The sequence below is a fragment of the Megascapheus bottae genome, chromosome 3 (assembly GCF_031878675.1).
Source record: "Megascapheus bottae isolate mThoBot1 chromosome 3, mThoBot2.hap1, whole genome shotgun sequence".
NCBI classification, from domain to species: domain Eukaryota; kingdom Metazoa; phylum Chordata; class Mammalia; order Rodentia; family Geomyidae; genus Megascapheus; species Megascapheus bottae.
This window is the reverse complement of record NC_143511.1, coordinates 84,952,405-84,972,277: the sequence shown is the minus strand read 5'-3', so window position 1 is coordinate 84,972,277 and position 19,873 is coordinate 84,952,405. Positions and strand designations below refer to the sequence as shown.

The 19,873-nt window shown below is 51.1% G+C and overlaps 2 protein-coding genes across 5 annotated transcripts in view; one reads left to right on the top strand and one right to left on the bottom strand.

Annotated features, from left to right (window-relative positions):
* Eng (endoglin) overlaps positions 1-840 on the top strand; it is a 30,663-nt gene extending 29,823 nt beyond the window's left edge. For 2 of the 3 annotated variants that reach the window (XM_090330693.1, XM_090330691.1), the window contains exon 16: positions 42-263. In XM_090330693.1, coding sequence (XP_090186819.1) covers positions 42-166 — 125 coding nt within the window. In that variant the 3' untranslated portion in view covers positions 167-263. Of the gene's footprint in view, positions 1-41 lie in introns of all 3 variants that reach the window. The other variant, XM_090330692.1, reaches the window with a different exon arrangement.
* Positions 840-18,986, bottom strand: Fpgs (folylpolyglutamate synthase). 2 transcript variants are annotated; one of them, XM_090330695.1, is made up of 15 exons: positions 18,852-18,986; positions 9,282-9,410; positions 9,132-9,185; positions 8,992-9,056; positions 8,028-8,142; positions 7,823-7,900; positions 7,643-7,704; positions 7,440-7,542; positions 6,609-6,686; positions 5,826-5,973; positions 5,652-5,741; positions 4,076-4,226; positions 3,826-3,901; positions 2,837-2,903; positions 840-2,159 (listed from the first exon to the last, which is right to left on the bottom strand). In XM_090330695.1, exons 1-15 carry the CDS (start codon positions 18,906-18,908, stop codon positions 1,750-1,752), a joined length of 1,683 nt encoding a protein of 560 aa, XP_090186821.1. In that variant the 5' UTR covers positions 18,909-18,986; the 3' UTR covers positions 840-1,749. The 2 variants fall into 2 exon arrangements, with proteins under 2 accessions (XP_090186821.1, XP_090186820.1); XM_090330694.1 differs by lacking the exon at positions 18,852-18,986 and adding an exon at positions 11,126-11,267.
* Positions 18,987-19,873: the final 887 nt, after the last annotated feature.

Below are 19,873 nucleotides of genomic sequence, written 5' to 3'. Positions count from 1 at the left end.
CTGGCCGGGGCCCTGACCTCAGCCCCTGCCCACGCCCCCAGGTTCCCCCAGCAAGCGGGAGCCCGTGGTGGCGGTGGCTGCCCCGGCCTCCTCTGAGAGCAGCAGCACCAACCACAGCATCGGGAGCACCCAGAGCACCCCCTGCTCCACCAGCAGCATGGCGTAGTGCCCACCCTGGAGCCCTGGGGGCCCCCCAGCCAGCCCTCGCCTTGCCGGAGAGCCTGAGCAGCCACCAGCTGGGAACCACTGGCCATGAACTTGCTCCGGGACCCCAGTGCCTCCACTCGCCTGCAGATGGAGAGTGCCCTCTGCATCCGCCCCTCCCATCTGCCTCACGGAGGCCTGCTGCCAGCGGGGACATCAGCCTGGAACGCCTCGGGGTCCCCCAACCCCATTCTACAGAGCCTTCTAATCCAGGGTCTCTGGGATGTGGCTGTCCAGGCGCACAGAGAGAAAGGCTGCTACCCTGAGTCCCGATGTTTTAACCTGGACCCTGCACCGGTGAACAGCACTGGGTGGGAGGAGAGAACTCCAAGCAGAGCCAGCCTAGTCCCCAAGGCTGACAGCACCTCCTCCATGAGAACAGAAGAGGGTCTGGCCCAAAGCCACCCGTATCCGGTCCCTGTGGCCCCCACACGTGGACTAGCACAACTTTGGTGGGGGAAACGGAAGCTGAGGACTGCTCTGCTCTGGAGTCTAGAGAGTGGCAACAACAGTGGGGTGGGGGGAGCCCAGCTCTTCCCTGGCAGCCCCACAGGCAGCGGCAGGGGGCTAACGGCCAGGCTCTGGTCTTGGGCCCACCCTTGTATACTCACCACCAATAAATCAGACATGAAACCAGTGCGGGGCTGGCAAAGGGGAGGGGCCCAGAGGGTGGAGGGAAGAACACAGCTGTGTCTCCACCTCTGGACTGGTAGCAGGTGAGGCATCCTGAATGGTAGCGGGTAGCAGGGGCCCACCACACCCCCTTGTGCTGCTCATTCATGTGGTGGTCCACGTGGGGAAGGAGGCTGAGAAACCAAACCCAAGAGGTCTTGATCACATTCACTCTGGGGTCAGAACACAGGCTGCGAGCCCAGGTTCTAATCAGAGCTACTTACTGGCTGTGTGACTGGACCCTGAGGACAGTCACCTTCCCCTCCCCCATCTGTATACAGGCATGATGCTCCATCATAAGTCTCAGTGGAGTGTGCAGAGCCTCAGTCCAACTGACACTCAGAGAGACAGGACATGTCACACACTGCCTCTACACAGTCCCATTCCTATGCCAACTACCAGCCCCTAATTGTCAGATGAGAGAGAAGGCAATCAAGGGTCCTATCATTTCTTTAAAAAATAAAATGCTACAAGGCTTTAATTCAACCCAGCCGACCTCTGCCTCTAGGACATCCCAGGCAGGGGCCCCTCCTTTCCCCACAGGCACTAGGAGAAGGAAACCTAGCACCTAGCATCCAGCAGGACCCTAGGCCAGTCAGGCAGCTCATATGCAAGCTAGGCCTGAGCCACAAGGCTCACTGGGTAGGGGGAGAGATGGGCTGGACTACAGGCATCTCCAACAGTGGGTCCTGAAAAAGCCCCCACTGCGTTGGCCAGAGATAATGCCTCTCCCAGCCTTCTACTCCACCATCCAGAGCCAGAGTCCTGGGTCAGTCTTGACCAAATCAAGAAAGCAAAAATCAAAAGGCACCTGGTACAAGTTCACAGAGGAAAGCCAGCCAGAGGCTCTTATCTCCAGCCCTACAGCCTTGGCTACTGGGACAAAGAAGGTTCCAGAAGCTTTAGGACACCACCCACCAAGTGCAGGCTGCCAGTGACCAGCACATGGATGGCAGCAGCTTCACGAAGAACACTGGCCCCGCTGCTGGCCACGGGGTGCGTAAGGAGGTTCCGTGAGGGGGTGGAGGGCTGAAAGATGGGGTCCCGGCCTTGGCTGATCCACTGTAAAGCATGTGAGATGCAGGTGAAGACAAGGGAGCTGGCGTTGCAGGAGCGGGGTGGGTGAGATGCCAGTAGCAGAGAAGCAGGCCCACCAGGCTCTGGGTTCGAGGGGCTCCAGAGGTCTGGGCTGTCCTGTTCCTTGTCCAGACAGCTCCAGTGCTGCTGGTGTTGGAAGCAGCGGAGTAGCACCTGGTCCAGTGTCACAGTGAAGTTCTGTTGGTCTGAGGGGCACAGAGACAGGCCTATCAGCAAAGGGGATGGGGACCGCGTGTGATGAACCACAGCAGACACCTGCTCAGCTCCAGGCCCTAGACACCCGACAAGACTCTCCCACTGGACACTGAGGAAACTGAGGCTCAATGAAATTCAATGACATGCCCAAGTCATGGAAAGCAGAGGCAAGCTGTCAATAGTCCAGTATCAAGGGGGTATCAACATTTCAGGGGAATCCCAAACCAAGAGCTGGTGGCTCACACCTGTAAGGTTGAGAGCTGAGGATCGAGGTTTGAAGCCAACATAGGCAGGCAAAAAAACCTGTAGATTCTTGCCTCCAATTAACCAGCAAAAATCTGCAAGTGGAGCTGTGACTCAACTGGTAGAGTACCAGCCTTTAGCTGAGACCCCAGCTTTGATTCTCAACATTACAAAAAACAGAGTAACAAATGCTGGCCAACACCCATTAAATTCATTTCAGTAAACTCTTATGGATTGAAATCTACTTTTTGGAAACTATTCTTCGAATAATTTTTGTATTGCAGCTACATTATATCAATTTGAATACAGCAAAGACTACTTGTCCTATCAAACAAATGTACCTCCTACCTTTCTGCACAGGGTAGCCTACCTCAGAGTCCTCAGTCCCAGGCCACCCCCAGGTAATACACCTGTAACTTCTCACCTGCGTTGCCTGTGGATGACACCTCCGTCAGGTTAGGGCAGAAGACAGCATAGTCAAACTGGCAGGGCTAGGAGGCCAGGGGAAAGATTTGGTGTCAGAGTTCAGAGAAGGCGCCCTCCTTCTCAATCTCTACTCCCAGGAACCACAAGAATCTACCCATCCCTGAACTACAGTAACACTCGAGGCCATAACACTTCAGCTCTGTTCCTACCTGCCTCAGTGTACACTGCCTGCCAAGGAGGGGAGGCGTAGCTTACTATACAGATGGAAAACAGAGGCTTGGACAAGTGGGATCCAGCTAGTGGGCAGGGCACAAAATACAGGCTGTGCAGAGATGGCAGAGGTTTGGAGATAAGCAATTTCATCTGCCTAGTCTGTGAAATGGGAGATAATTCCCTAACAGCCAAGTATATCCTATGTCCCCATGCACAGAAGTGCATCTATTCTAGCCTCATAACTAACCTACCTTGAAAAGCCGGGATCCTTCCTGGCAAAACTGTTCAGGAAGCAGGCTGGGATTCAGGAAAATACCCTTGGGGCTGAGAATGTGGTTTAGTGGTAGAGTGCTTGCCTACCATGAATAAAGCCCTCGGTTCAATTCCTTAGTACCACATACACAAAAAAGGCCAAAGTGGCACTGTGGCTCAAGTGGTAGAGTGCTAGCCTTGAGCACTCAGAAGGAGCTCAGGGACAGCATCCAGGCCCTGAGTTTTGCCAGGACTGGCAAAAAAAAAAAAAAAAAAAAAAAAAAAAAAAGAAAGAAAACAATATGCTTCCCCTGTCTTGTGCAAGGTCATATGCCAGTGATCAAAGAGGATGCTAAGATGCCAGTTCTACAGCCTGGACTGGTGTGTGCGTGTGCTTATACACACACTGGTGTAACAGGAAACCAGACACTGTTGAGAATGGGAATTGGTGTCACAGAGCAGGAACCTGGATGGGTTGCTGAGGCATTTGCCACCCCACACCCCCTGAGGCTGTTTCCTCACCTGCAGCAGCTTCAGCAGAGCTGCAGGGTCCCGGTCCCCAGTGGAATTGAAAAGCAAGACTCGCACCTCAGGCCCACTGCACCAAGGAAAAGGAAAGTGATCAGAGGGCAGTCCCAACCACAGCCCTTTCCCCAAACCCCAACCCTCCCTACTGGTCCAGTCCACTCCGGCCCTACATCCACCCCAGCCTTTACCGTAGGCCCCATGCTCCAGCAGGCCCCACCCCCATCCCCCATCTACTGATACTCACTCACTGCGCCTCTCCTGCCTCTGCAGGGCCTGTCGGAACCAGCGCACGCAGGCCTGCACACTACTGCTGGTGTGAGCACCATCCAGGTACCAGGTGAGGGGCCCATGCTGCAGCACCTGTGTCCGGCCTGGCCACTTTGTGTCTCGAAGCCCTGGTGGCAGTAGACAGGCAGTGCTGTGGCTCCTTTTTGGATCCCAGCACCTGCTCTCCCAGCAGGCTGTCCTTTCTGGGTGCTCAGAATCCTCCAAAGCCCTAGTGACAGTCACCAGTAGCTCCTGCTGTATCATTTGGCAACCTTGACCAGGTGTATCTATCCAGGATTATTCCATTTGGCAGAAAGCTCTGTGCTCATAGGCTACGGCTGGAGTATGATGAGATTTGCTCCAAGACTGTCACTTACCCCTGATGGCAGTCTTGACACCAAGTAGACACACTGAAACCATTTGCTGTAGGTGTCTAACAGCATGAACACCTACTATGGGCTAAGACCTTCGTAGGAGCAAGAAGCAAGGGCAGGCATGTCACCTACATGAACCTCATGGTCTGATGAGGACCAGTGGTGGCAATGACACCAACATCATCTAGCTACACACTTGGTCCTGCACCCTCCAGTCTTTGGGCTCAGTGCCTTGGTGGTGTCGTGTCAGGGAATCATAGCAGTCCCTGGCAATGGGTCTGACTATTTCATTTGATAGGTGAAGAAACAGACTCAAAAAGATTCCTGAACTCAAAGTCAGGGAGGAGTGTGGACCTTCAGGCATCATCTTGAACATCTTGAACATGCTCCACCTCCCAAGCAGGCAATCAATGAACATCTGACAGCTAGCTACTTAGGAGGCTGAGATCTGAGGATCGAAGTTCAAAGTTCAAAGCCAACTTGGGCAAATAAGTCCATGAGACTTTTTTTTTGCTGGTTCTAGAGCTTCTTTTTGCTCAAGGCTAGCACTCTACCACTTGAGCCACAGCACCATTTCTGGCCTTCTCTCTTTATATGGTACTGAGGAATTGAATCCAGGGCTTCATGCATGCTAGATAAGCACTCTACCACTAAGCCACATTCCCAGCCCCCATGAAACTCTTATCTCCTATTAACCACCAGAAAACTGGATGTGGTGCTGTGGCTCAAAGTGGTAGAGCACCAACCTTGAGCAAAAGAGCTCAAGGACAGTGCTCAGGCCCTGAGTTCAAGCTCCACGACTAACCAAAAAAGAAAGAAAAGAAAAAGAGGCTAGGAACTGAGGTCTCAGATTGAAGACAGCCCAGGCAGACAGATCTGTGCAAGTTATTTCAATGGTTAGCCAGCAAAAAGCCAGAGGTGGAGGTATGGCTCAAAAGGTAAGCATCAACCTTAAGTGAAAAAGCTAAGTGAGAGCATGATCACCTGAGTTCAAGCACAGTACCCGCATAAAAGAAAGAAGGAAGGAAGGAAGGAAGGAAGGAAGGAAGGAAGGAAGGAAGGAAGGAAGGAAGGAAGGAAGGGAGGGAGGGAGGGAGGGAGGGAGGAAGGAAGGAAGGATCTGAAGCATCTCAAAGTCCTAGCTAGGTGGTCCTAGCTAGGCAGGAAGTTTGGACTCACCATGACGCATGCGGGAAGTGGGCTGGAACACAGGTGCCAGGGGCAGCTGCCACAGGTCACTTGGTCTGAATGCCTTCAGCTCCTGGATGGCTGTATATTGTATGCCCAGTATGCTTAGAACCCTCCCAGGTAGGTTCTCTGTTCTGCCCCCCTGCCTGCCCACAGTCTACTCACTCTGGTTGTGGTGCCGTTGCAGCCAACAATTGGCCAGCTGCAGGGCTAAGGTTGCATTAGAGCGCTGGTGCTCTCCCTCCAAGCCCAGGGCCAGTGGAGGGCCCCCTTCCTCCAGGGCTTCCAGTGGTGGACAGAGGTAGAGAGGACACTGTAGGGACATGGGCAGCAGCTGGTCAACAGAGAATGCTAAAAGGCCAGAGCCCACCAAGACCAGCTCACATCACCCATGTGTTGTTCTTACTTGGTACGTGTAGAGGGGCTTGAACTTAGGGCTTGGACGCTATCCTTTTCACTTTTTTGTTTAAGGCTTGTGCTCTACTACTCAAGCCACAGCTCCAGTCCTGGCTTTTTGCTGGCTAACTAGAGATAAGAGTCTCACACTTTCCTGCCTAATCGAGATTCTCAGATTTCAGTCTCCCGAAATCTGACATGAGCCACTGGCCCTGGTCACCCGTGGTTTTTTGTTTTTGTTTTTGCCAGTCCTGGGCTTGAGCTCAGGGCCTAAGAAGCACTGTCCTTGAACTTTCGCCAGAGCTCTACCACTTGAGCCTCAGCACCACTTCCAGCTTTTTTCTATGTGTGTGGCACTGAGGAATCCAACCTGCGTCTTCATGCATGCTAGGCAAGCACGTTAACCACTAGGCCAAACTCCCGGCCTCACCTGTGTTCTTGAGAGGAGCCACTAGCCTGGCTCCCCTGCCTGGACAAACCAATTAAGAGGACACACCTCCCCGGCACTCCTCAGATCTCTGCCTACCCACTGCTGCCTCCAATCAAACTCACTGAGATCTGCTGGGCTCGATCCCTCAGCACCGCCAGGGGACCTTCCGGCTGGAGCACAGTGAAGGCAGGGATGCCACGCTGCAAACAGGCCAGAGAGTGAGGCAGGGACTACAAGGGTCCTCCACCCACCCTCTGGCTCTCAAGACCATTCAGCCTCCCGTGCCTCGCGTGAGGTCAGAGGAGGTGGAGTTGCCACAATCAATCAGGACCAGAATAGGAATCCAGGCTCTGTGGAATGGTAACCCCTCCGTGCAACACCTTCTTTCTCTCTTTTCTCTTTTCTTCTTTTCTATGTATGTGGTACCAAGGAATCAAACCCAGGTCTTCGTGCATACTAGGCAATCACTCTACCACTAGACCCCTACAACACCTTAATAATAACAATAAATTGTAAACTTATATTTTTTTTAAAAGAAAGAATCCAGGCTGTGATGATCACTAGGAGTTTTTTTTTTTTTTTTTTTTTTTTTTTTGCCAGTCCTGGGCTTGAGCTCAGGGCCTGAGCACTGTCCTTGGGCTTTCTCAAGGATAGAGCTCTACCACTTGAGCCACATCACCACTTCCAGCTTTTTCTATGTATGTGGTACCATGGAATCAAACTGGCTCTTCATGAATGCTAGGCAAGCCCTCTACCACTAGGCCAAACTCCCGTTTTTCTTTTTTTTAGGTTCAAGACCTGGAACTTGATTCCTCATTGGCTAATTAGCTAATGCTCTACCAATTGAGCCACGCCTCCAATCCCGATCGCTAGAGTCTCATCTACAAGTACACAAAGGGCTCTGTGCCACCCCACTACCCTGGGCCTACTGGGTACCCGGCCTGCCTAGTCACCTTAAAGATGCCCCCTTTCTGCCACGCTATCTTCTCCATCGTGTCCCCCAGAAGACTCGTGTGGTCAATACCAAGAGAAGACACTCCACACACCACAGGCTTCCTAAGGAGACAAGAGGGTCATGACAACCCTGTCCTGAGCCACTGGGCAGGAGGTGAAGCCTGGGTTCCTGTTCTTTACCAGTCCCCATGCACTGCCTCACCTGATGATATTGGTACAGTCATAAGCCCCACCGATGCCTACTTCTATCACCGCCAGATCCACCTGCAGACGGACAGATGGCACAGCAGTGAGGAGGGCAATGAGCCCAGGTTTTGATGCCCCCCACCTGCTGGGATTCAATCCCCAAGGTCTCAGACTGGGACGTCTAGGGGACATGTACCTTCTCTTGCAGGAAGACGTGGAAGGCCATGAGGGTGAGGAAGCGGAAGTAGGCGGGCATGGGGACACTGCTGCTATCCTACACACAGGAATACTGTCAGTGCCCACAGCCCCACAGCCCCACAGCCCCTGCTCTGGGGAGACAGGGGCCTGGGACATGGGGCACACCCTTCCCCACTCGTCCACCAGGCCTCCAGAATGGGTACCTTGGTTTCCTCCAGGCGGTGGTAGAGGTGCCAGAAGTGCTTGCTGAAGAGCTCCGGGCTAATGGGCTGCCCGTTGATGCGGATCCGCTCACGTACCTGCACCAGGTGGGGAGAGCTGCCGGGAGACCTGGGGTTATCGGAGCTCCCTCCAAGTCCCAAGGCCTTCCCTGCTCCCTGTCCACTCCACTTCTACTTCTCTGCTGAAAACCTTCCCAAGGTCTTTCAATGCCCACAGGGGTCCTAGCTCCTTGCCACCACCTCCCAGGCCCCACTGGCATTGTGCCTTGCCTCTGCCACATGCTCTCCTTGGGCTTTCTCAAGCCTAGAGCTCTACCACTTGAGCTACAGCTCCACTTCCAGCTTTTTCTGTATATGTGGTATGGAGGAATTGAATCCAGGGCTTCATGCATGCTAGGCAAGCACTCTACCACTAGGCCCTGCTCCTGGCCCTAGACTATCTTTTTTTGTCTGTGTATTCTTTTTGTGTATGTGCCAGTACTAAGGCTTGAATTCCAGGCCTGGGCACTGTTTCTGAGCTTTTGTGCTCAAAGTGAACATTCCACTACTACTTCTGCCATAGCTCCACTTCCAGCTTTTCTTGGTGGTTAACTGAAAAGCTACAGACCTTCCTGCCCGGGCTGACTTTGAACCTCAGTCCTCAGATTTCAGCCCCCTGAGAAGCCAGGATTACAGACATGAGCCATTGGTGCCCAGCTTCTAGGTATCTTTAGTCCCTCCAACCCCAACTGTCATGGTGCCAGTCTCAAGGTACCAGCCTAGCATGTTCTCTGGGCCCCAGTAGTCCCCCTGCTTTCCCCAACACATGAACATCAATGACGCTGCTAGCATCTTTCTTTCAGCCCTGGAGGACAAAGCCTGTTTTCTTTGTTCAAACTGCAACCCCAGGCTTACACATGGTCACAAATCAATGGCTATGGTGTCACCCCCCTCCACAGGTCAGTACCTAAAGAATCCTGTTTTCAGGCCATAGTTGCGCAGGATATGCTCAGTGAAAGCACAGGTAGAGCCCTAAGAAGAGAAAAATATTATGTGGCTAGGCCCAGCCCACTAAGTGGTTACTTATACCTGGGTTCTGCCCCTTACCTTTCCCTTGGTCCCAGTGACATGGATGATATTCAGCCGGTCCAAGTCCTCCACCTGAAACACAGATAAAGTCCCTACCTCAATCCCCACCTCAGGTATCAGAGTGTCAGGGAGATGAGGGTGGCGATGCCACAGGCTCTCCCTACCTACCTGCAGCCCACTCCGTGCCAGGTATAGCTCCATGGCTTCCAGCTGTGATTGGGGATCACCCCGTTGGCGCTTTACCTGCTCCAGGTAGCTAGCATTGGTCTGTAGGGTGTTCAGCATGCGCACAGCATCCTGGAAACCACAGTCCCCAAGTAACAGATTAACTTAGGCAAAGAGGCACTCAGCACAGCATAGGCCAAGTCAGGACAACAAGCCTGCCATTCCAGCCTATTGTCCTGGCACACAAGTAACAGAAGGGAGCAATGGCATCTATCCAGCTGTAGCAAAGATGGCAGCCTGGGGACAGCTCAGGCCTACTCAGAGGGTGCCAGGCAAAGATGGAAAGGCTAATGGAACTAGCTTTGCTTCCTGCTCTGGCTTACCAGGCCTTGCCTGCCCACCTCCCCCCTCTCCTGCGCCCCATCTTTGCCCTATTTTTTTTTCTTTTTTTTGGTGCCAGTCCTGGGCTTGAGCACTATCCTTGGACTTTCTCAAGGCTAGAGCTCTACCACTTGAGCCACAGCACCACTTCTGGCTTTTTCTATTGTATGTGGTACCGAGGAATGGAACCTGGGTCTTTGTGCATGCTAGGCAAGCACTCTACCACTAGGCCAAACTCCCTGCCCTTTGCCCTCATTTTGTCCTCCCTTATATTAGACTCCTGTCTCCAGTACCAGAACCCTAAGCTAGAGTCTTAGAATTCCAGAATTCTAGGGGCCGGGAGTTTGGCCTAGTGGTAGAGTGCTTGCCTAGCATGCACAAAGACACGGGTTCGATTCCTCGGTACCCCACATACATAGCAAAAAGTCGGAAGTGGTGCTGAGGCTCAAGTGGTAGAATGCTAGCCTTGAGAAAGTCCAAGGACAGTGCTCAAGCCCTGAGCTCAAGCCCAGGACTGGCAAAAAAAAAAAAAAAGAATTCCGGAATTCCTAGAAACTTTACTATAAACCATAAGGACTTCAGGGCTCCACCATGTTAGCCTGAGAACAGCTGCTTGAAGAAGAGGAGACTCAGAGGGAGGAAAAGTGTGTCCCTGCTCACCTGGCAGGCAGGCCTGGCCTCAGGAGAGGCCCATCTAGGGGTGAGGGTGGGAACATTTTTTTGGTTCAAAATAAAAGAAATGGCCAAGGCTGGTAGACATATCTGTAATCTAAACACTTAAGAAGCTGAAGCCAGGAGTTTGGCCTAGTGGTAAGAGTGCTTGCCTTGCATGCACGGAGACCAGAGTTCAATCCCTTGGTACCACAATACATAGAAAAAGCTGGAAGTTGCTGGGTGGGGTAGCTCACTCCTGTAATCCTAGCTACTCAGGAGGCTGAGATCTGAGGATTGCCGCTTAAAGCCAGCCGGGCAAGGGCACTAAAAAGAGCAGGGTACTAAAAAAATCTAGGAGACTCTGATCTCCAATTAATCACCAGAAAACTGGAAGTGGTGCTGTGGCTCATGTACCCTTTGGTTCAAGTCTCGATTCTCAAATGTGCTCCCAATCCTTCCTGCAGGCTGCCCGGCCAATTCAGACTTCAGGGTCATCAGAGCTTAAACTGAGCCTCAACTGACAGGACCTTCCAGGCCCAATCACCAAGGCCCTTCCCTCTAACAAGCAGCACAACAGTGTCCAAATTCCCAAGGCTCAAGTTCCTGGACTCCAGGCCCACCGGTGCCTCCAGTCTGCCCCGCCTCTCCACTCCAGGCCTCGGGAACTTGACCCCCACCCCTGACCCCTGACCTCTGGATCTGGGTGGTCCCAGCCCCGACCCCCTATACAAGGGGAGCCCCTGGGGCTGCTCCCCTCAGGCCCGGGCCCACGTGTCTCCGCTCTGCCTCCTGCCAGCCCGCCTGCGGGACACCTGGTACTCCATGCCGGGTTCCTGCGGCGCGAGCCGCGTGCTCAACCCCCGCCGCGCCGCTCCCTCGAGGGTGGCACTGGGCGCGCGGACCGCTGCCAGGGAGAGAGCCGCGCGCAGGCGGCCGGGCGCCCACGACATAGCCTCGACGCCGCCGCTAGCTAGGCCCGGAAAGGAGAAGCCCCGCCTCGCCTCTTGATGCACAGACACGCCCCTCCTCTCCGCCAATCAGAGCCATCGAAGACCGCCGTCCGCACCAATGAGAACAGGCTCCTTGGCGGAGGCCCTCCCACGAGGGACACGCTCCCCGGCGTCCTCTCTTAAAGGGATATGCAATCCTTTCGCCATCCTCCTTGCAAGGATGCCCATCTGAAAATGTCTAGTTCCAGGAGCCGACTTCAGCCCTGTTGCAGGCTAAAGGCATCTCTGCATTGTCTCAACCTACATCGGGCAGGCTGTCACGAATCTAACAACCAACGCCCAAGCCCCTGTGCCCCAACCCTTAACTAACCCTGAGGAACCCAGAAAGCTTCCTGTAGGAAGCCAAACCCCAGCTGAGGCCTTCATGAAATACTTGTGTTAGCTGAGGTTTGGAAGGAGGGAGGGGATGCTAGAAACAACCTCATTTAAAATGAAGAGATAGGGGCCGGGAGTTTGGCATAGTGATAGAGTGCTTGCCTAGCATGCACGAAGACCCGGGTTCGATTCCTCGGTACCCCACATACATAGAAAAAAGCCGGAAGTGGTGCTGAGGCTCAAGTGGTAGAGTGCTAGCCTTGAGAAGGTCCAAGGACAGTGCTCAAGCCCAGGACTGGCAAATAAATAAATAGGGAGAGTTTTTAAAAAAAAAAAATGAAGAGCTAAAAAAGTGCCCCCATTCTGAAGCAGCAACCATCCTGTTGTTTATGTAAACTGTGAGTGACCCAAAAGCGCACACAATTAAAGAAACAGAACTGTAGTGCCATTACGTCCCAGGAACTGACCTGTCTGTGTTAAAATTAACCAGAACTGGCGTTAATTCAAGGGATGGCATTTGTTTTTCTAAAACCATAAAACTACCCTTAGACAGCTAATTAGGACTCTACCTGCATGGGACTCTCCCTTAGCACCGACTGCCTTGAACTGTCCCTAACCCCTACCTTATCTCACTCCAACTAATTGCTGAATTGCTGTGTTAATGTAAATCTATAGCCTTTGTCTTTAAAAGCCCTGTAGAAAAGCTGTTCAGGGTTCCTCCTAGGCTCCCCGCTGTATGGGAGACTGGAGCTAGTCCGCCTGAATAAAGCCTTGTTTTTGCATTTGGGAATGTCTGACTCTCGGTGGTCTCTTGGTGGTCGTCTTGAGACTTGGGCATAACAAAAAGACTAAAGAGGTTTCAACAATTCCCTTTTTTTCCTGCATAGTGTGTGTGGGGGGGGGTGACAAATCAAACTATCACAGATTGATTTCTGGGTTGTTGTTGTTTTTGCCAATCCTGGGGCATTGTCCTTGGGCTTTTTTCAAGGCTAGCATTCTACCACTTGAGCCACACAGCACCACTTCTGGATTTTCTATGTATGTGGTACCAAATAATTAATCACTAAAGGAGAAATAGGACTGTGGCTCAAAGGTAGGGCAGCAGCCTTGAGCTGAATAGCTCAGGGACAGTACCCAGGCCCAGAGTTCAAGCCCCATGACCCCCCCCCCCCCAAATGGCACTGTGGCTTCTCCAGCCGAGTGGTAGAGTACTAGCCTTGAACAGAAGCGCAGGGACAGCTCCCAGGCTCTGAGTTCAAGGCCCACAAGTAAAAAACAAAAACCAGGACTGGCAAGCAAAAACAAAAAAACCTAAGAAAGGGTGGATGGTAAAATAAATAAGTAAATATGGACGAGAGACATAGTTCAAGTGGTAAAGTACTGCCAACCAAGTGTGAGGTCCTGAGTTGAAACTCCCATGCCATTGAGAGAGAGGGGGGGGGGAGGGAGGGAGAGAGGGAGAGAGATATTTTGTAGAAATTGGCTAGAATGTCTTGAAACCCACCAGAAGTCGTCATGCAAACCTTCACGGGAAGGATGAGCCAAGCAGAGAAGCACTCCAGCCAGCAAGCCACTGGGAGTTTTAAACAGAGGCAAGTTTTTTTTGGTTTTGTTTTTGTTTTTTGCCAGTCCTGGCTTCAATTCAAGGTCTGAGCACTGTCCTTGAGCTTTCTCAAGGCTAGACCTCTACCACTTAAGCCACAGCACCACTTCTGCCTTTTTCTATATAATGTGGTACAGAGGAATGGAACCCTGGTCTTGGTGCATGCTAGGCAAGCACTCTACCACTAGGCCAAACTCCCAGCTCCAGAGGGAAGGTTTAACTTGTCCTAAAAATGATAAGAATGGGCCAGACACTGGTGGTTCATGCCTGTAATCCTAGCTACTAAGAAGATTGAGATCTGAGGATCACAGTTCAAAGCTAGCCAAGGCAGTCCCTTGAGACTCTTATCTCCAATAAACAAAGCCCAAAGTGTGATGCTGTGGCTCATGTGATAGAGCTCTTACCTAGAGCAACAAGCCGCTCGGGTCAGCACCCTGGTCCTAAATTTAAGCCTCAGGACCAGGAGAGAGAGGGGAGGAGGTGGGGGGAGAGGGAGAAGGAGGTGGGGGGAAGAATTGTAACAAATGCAGCAGTGGTACTCATTACACCACTAGACACTATGTTGAAAATACACTACACAGGCTGGGAATCTGACTTAGTGGTAGAGTGCTTGTCTAGCATCCATGAAGCCCTGAGTTCGATTCCTCAGTACCACATCCACAGAAAAAGCTAGAAATGGAGCTGTGGCTCAAGTGGCAGAGCTTTAACTTTGAGCACAGATAGGCTCAGGAACACAGCTGAGGCCTGAGTGCAAGCCCCAGGACCAAAAAAAAAAAAAAGAAAAGAAACTATACAACTTGTGGATAGAGACCAGAAAACCAGGAGAGAGTAAGGAAAGAGGCGACAAAAGAAATGCACTTATTACCTGACTTTTGCACCTGCAACCCTCTTTACGTCATCTTTATAATAATTTTTTTTTTTTTTTTTTTTTTTTTTTTTACCAATCCTGGGGCTTTAACTCAGGGCCTGGGCATTGTCCTTGGACTTTTGCTTAAGGCTAGTGTTCTGCCAGTAGCAACTCAGTGCCACTTCTGGCCTTTTCTGAGTATGTGGTACCCGGAAAGGCTTTATGCATGCTGGGCGAACACTCTACCACCAGGCTATGCTCCTGGCCCTATAATATCAATTTGAAAAAAGAAAGAAATGTAAGGGAGGTGTGGTGGCTCAGGCCTGTGGTCCTAGCTACTCGGGAGGCTAATAGCAGGAGGATCTTGGTTCAGGCAAATTGGCTGAAATTTGGCCTGAGCCCAGGCAAATTCTCCGGATCTCAAAAAAGCTGAATATAATGACTTGCACCTTTCTTCCCAGCTACAACAGGAAATGTGCACGGCAAGATCAAATTCCAGGCTGTTCTATGCAAAACATGATACCCTATCACCAAAACAACCTCCCGCTAGAGGGGCTGGAGGCAGGGCTCAAGTGGTAGAGCTCCTGACCAGTAAGCAAATAAACTCCTTAGTTCAAACACCAATCCTGCCAAAGTTCTTGTTTTTGAAAGCACAATGGAGATTCACCTGTTTGTGGTCCATCTACCACTAATTGTGAGTATAAAAGAAAATCCATAGATGCAGGAGTATATTTATATTTGCTTGCAAATGCATAATATACATTAGTAAAGATCACAGAAACTGGAAAGGTTGAACTGCCTTAGGGAAGGGGCGTTAACAAGGCGGGACCTGGCTTCCAGGGAAGGTGGCTTTGGCTCTGTATCTCTTTGTACCTTTAACTATTAGAATGGTAGGATGTATTACACACTCCAAAGTATCAGAAAACAAAAAGTAAGATAAAAGGGGTTTTATTGTTGTCACTGAAGATTGAACCCAGGGTGTCAAGTATGCTGGCTGTTACTCTGCTACTCAATTATTCCTCCAAACCTGTTTGGCTTCTTTTCTTCCTTCCTTCTCTCTTCTTTTCTTTTCTTCCTTCCTTTCTTCTTTCTTTCTCTCTCTTTTTTTTTTTGTGGGTCACTGGACTTGAACTCAGCCTGGGCACTGTCCCCGAATTCTTCAGCTCAAGGGTACCGCCCTACCCTTGAGCCAAGCCCCACTTCCCGTTTTTTTCTAGAGGTTAATTGAAGATAGGAGTCTCAGGTCCTTTTGTGCCTGGGCTGGCTTTCTTTCTTTCTTTCTTTTCTTTCTTTCTTTTTTTTTTTTTTTTTGGTGGGTCTTGGGCAGGTGCTATCTCTGAACTCTTCAGCTCAGGGCTACACCCTACCTTTGAGATAAGAGTCTCCAGCTGGGTGGGGGGCTTATGCCGGTAATCCTAACTACTCAGGAGGCTGAGATCTGAGGATCAAGCTTCAAAGCCAGCCAGAGCACAAAATTACCTGATATTCTTATCTCCAATTAACCTCTAAGAAACTGGAAGTGAGGCTGGGCTCAAGGGTAGGGTGGTAGCCTTGAGCTGAAGAGCTCAGGGATAGTGCCCAGGCCAAGTTCAAGCCCTATGACCCCCCCCACACACAAAATCATCATCATCATCATCATCATCATCAGGGCGGGAATGTGGCTTAGTGGTAGAGTCCTTGCCTAACATGCTTGAAGTCATGGGTTCCATTCCTCAGGGCCATATAAATAGAAAAATCTGGAAATGGCACTGTGGCTCAAGTGGTAGGTAGAGTGCTAGCCTTGAGCAAAAGAAGCTCAGGGACAGTGCCTAGGGCCTAGTTCAAGTCCCAGGACTGGTGGAAAAAAAAAAAAAGAGGAAAAGAACAATAATTCTGCAGCTGGCCAAGAAAGCTGAATGTGTTGGCATGTGCCCATAATCCCAACACTGGGGAGGTGGAGGTAGAAAAAAGGATTTGGAGTCCATGTCCAGCCTGGGCTACATAGAAAGGGTTAATAGGGAGACTTTACAAAAAAATCATGCAGGCATCCAGGTACAGGGAACAAAGGAAGAAGTTGAATGTGCTCACCTCCGAGGTGCGCCCTGGTAAGAAGCACCGGTTATTGTTAGCACCTGTATACCTGCGGGGATTGGAACGGCCTCATCACCGCAGGTGACCTATAGGGGGGCCTTGCAAGGTAATAGCTCAGCCTTGGGGGATTGTCCCAGGTGAAGGGGGTTTTGCCTAGGGGACAAGCATGCTGGGCTGTGAGAGAGGGTGCCACCAGGCTAGCACCATCACCATCAGTAAGGATGGTTTCCTCACACACAAGACCCCAGCAGCGGTGGAAGAGCAGACTCCCAGTGATGGATTCTTCCCAAAATTCATGCTGGGGGCTGGTGGCTCATCATGCCTGTAATCTTAGCTACTCAGGAGGCTGAGATCTGAGGATCAAGGTTTGAAGCAAGCCTGGGGAGTAAAGTGCAAGAATTTAATTCCAATTGAACACCAAAATAGCCAGAAGTGGAACAGTGACTCAAGTAGTAGAGCACCAGCCTTGAACCAAAAAACTAAGGGACAGCACATAAGACCTGAGTTCAAGCTCCAGTATGTGTGTGTGTGTGTGTGTGTGTGTGTGTGTGTGTGTGTATTTTTAAATCACTCATTTGCTTATTTAGAAATAAAACAATCTGAGGCCGGGAGTTTGGCCTAGTGGTACAGTGCTTGTCTAGTATGCATGAAGACCCGGGTTCGATTCCTCAGTACCACATACATAGAAAAAAAAAGCCGGAAGTGGTGCTGAGGCTCAAGTGGTAGAGCTCTAGCCTTGAGAAAGTCCAAGGACAGTGCTCAGGCCCTGAGCTCAAGCCCAGGACTGGCAAAAAAAAAAAAAGTCTCTTGGCTTTGTATTGCTGAGGATGGCTTTGAACCACGATCCTCAAATCTCAGCCTTCTGCGTAGCTAGGATTACAGGCATGAGCCACTGCGCCTGGCTCACAGTGCCATTTCTTATTTTTAGCTCATGCCTGAAATCCAAGCTATTCAAGAGGCTGAGATCTTAAGGTCACGATTCAAAGCCAACCCGGGCACTAAAGTCCTTCATGGGCCTCTTATCTCCAATTAACTACTAGAAAAACAGAAGTGGTCCTGTGGCTCAAGGGGTAGGGTGGTAGCCTGGAGCTGAAGAGCTCAGGGACAGCATCCAGGCTCAGAGTTCAAGCCTCATGACTGACAAAAAAAAAAAAAGAAAAGAAAAAGAAATGACCATTGGAGGGAAGGAGAAAAACATGGGAGGGAGTAACAATGTTCAAAAAGTAACATACGCCTCTGTACATCACCCCAACAATAAAATTAAATTAAAAACAAGAAGTGACTATTGACTATGCCATTTATATTGTTTTAGAGACAGGCTTCACTAGGTAGCTCAGCCTGGTCTTGAACTTAAGATTCTCCTGTCTGCACCATCATACCTGGCTGTAGAGCCCTTGGCTCATTTGCATTGTATACTTTGTCTCCCTGGGAATGTCATAAGTTGGAAAGAGTTAAGTTGTCCCTATGACACAAGGGGGTTGGTACCTTAGAACTCCTCTTGAACCTTCCTGTGTTTGACAGTTAGGGACACAGAGGCCCAGTAAGGGGTCAGCACCAACTTGGACCCAGGTGTGGCTCATGGAGTCTTTGGGGCTGCCACCGCCAGGTCACAAAGTCTACTGAGCTACTGAGTCCTGGTAAGGGGGGCTGGCACTACCACCCCCACTTTGCAGATGAGGAAACTGAGGCCTGAAAAGGAATTGCCTGATAAGGCACCACTAAGTGGTAGCAGAGCAAAGCCTGAGTAGAAACCCAGCTCTGATGGGTTTCTGTGGTTGCTATTGCCTTGGCTCCTCCCCGCAGGCCGGAGCAATCAAGGCTAGGGTTTTTCATGTGCAATGTAATTTGTCGTAAGTCATTGTTACTTAATGTGTCACTGGCTGTGTACAGAGTTCTACACAGCTTGTCTCATTCAGCCCCCCCACCCCCCAGCCCAATTCCAGGAAGGTGATGGGTTGGATTGTTTTGAGAGAGTCTCATTATGTAATTCAGGATGGTCTCAAACATGGAATCCTCCTGCCTCAACCTCTCAAATGCTGGGGTTACAGGTATATGCCAACAACACACCAGACAAAGATTATGTTCTGAGACTTATTTCTCAGGGGAGATGAGGGCCTAGTAGTAAAAGCAGTTTAGTCATATAAGTACTTTTTTGGTCTGGGGCTTGAACTCTGGGCCTGGGTGTTGGCCCTGAGCTCTTCAGCTCTTCAGCTCTAGTTCTCAAACGCTAGAACAGGCACAAAGGGACTCTTATTTCCAATTAACCTCTAGAAAATTGAAGTGGGGCTTGCCTCCAGGGTAGGGCAGTAGCCTAGAGCTGAAGAGCTCAGGGACAACACCCTGGCCCAGGGGTAGGGTGGTAGCCTTGCGCTGAAGAGCTCAGGAACAGAACCCAGGCAGAGTTCAAGCCCCACATCTATAGACACACACAAAATCCCACAACACAAATCACTACTAACAAAGGACCACTCTTAAGACCCCCTGTCAATGTTCCAAGGACTGGGAGTTTTGGAGAGGGCAAAGCTGGGCAGAGAACGGAGTGGTGCACCCACTGAGGTCCTTTGTACCATTCGGGCTCTGGGGCAAGGCTCCTGAGGGCAAGGCCTGCAGCATCATTCCTGAACCCCTGGGGATACAGAAAGGAATGGTCTGGGGGAGCCAAGAGCGTCAGGCTGCTTTCCCCATTCTCCTACCTGGAAGGAGGCAGTTTTAGCTGCACAAGGACACCTGGCTGGGACCTGCTGTTCCATTGTCAATTCCCACTACGTAGTCTCAGCCATGGGCCAGGACATACAGGCAGGAACCTGGCACCTTTCATCCCTCCTGGGTGGGACACAAATGACGCACAGAGGGCCACCTCTGCCCAGGCTACTTTGAGGACTGTCGGCTGGAGAAGTTTCCAAGGTCACCCTCACCATGCCAGGTTAGAGCAGGAATTTAGTATTGGGGATTTAACTGATAGGTTCTGGCCCTCATTTGGGGATCAGCCTAGTCAGGGAGGGGCCAGGCTCAGCCTGTGACCTTCAGAGCCTGAGTTAAAGAACAACTGAGCAGAGGTTAAAGGTAAGCAGTAGCAGGGAGAATACAAATGGGTGAAAGGAGGGGGGAAAGAAAGTAGGGATACATGGAAAACTCTGACCTTGGGGCTGGACTATTGCTAAGGAAGTCCATGTTGCCCTCATCCACCAGGCTGGGATAGGGGTCCAGGGGGGGAAATGTGGATCCAGCACATGCATTGGACATTTTTTTTTTTTTGGCCATTCCTGGGGCTTGAACTCGGGGCCTGAATACTTACTGTCCTTGAGCTTTCTCGAGGGTAGCACTCTACCACTTGAGCCAGAGCACCGTTTCCGGCTTTTCTGCGTATAAGGTACCAAGGAAGCAAACTCAGGACTTCACGCATGCTAGGTGAGCACTCTACCACTAGCCCTCCCCACTTTTTATTTTTGTGGGGCACGGGGCTTGAACTTGGCCTGGGCACTGTCCCCGATCTCTTCAGCTCAAGGCTACAACCCTACCCTTGAGCCAAGCCCCACTTCCCATTTTCTAGAGGTTAATTGGAGGTAAGAGTCTCAGGTTCTTTTGTGCCTGGGCTGGCTTTGAACCTTGATCCTCAGATCTCAGCCTCCTGAGTAGCTAGGATTACAGGCGTGAACCACTGCATCCAGCTCCCCCGCTTTTTCCCCCCCCCCTTCCAGTTCTGGGACTTAATTCA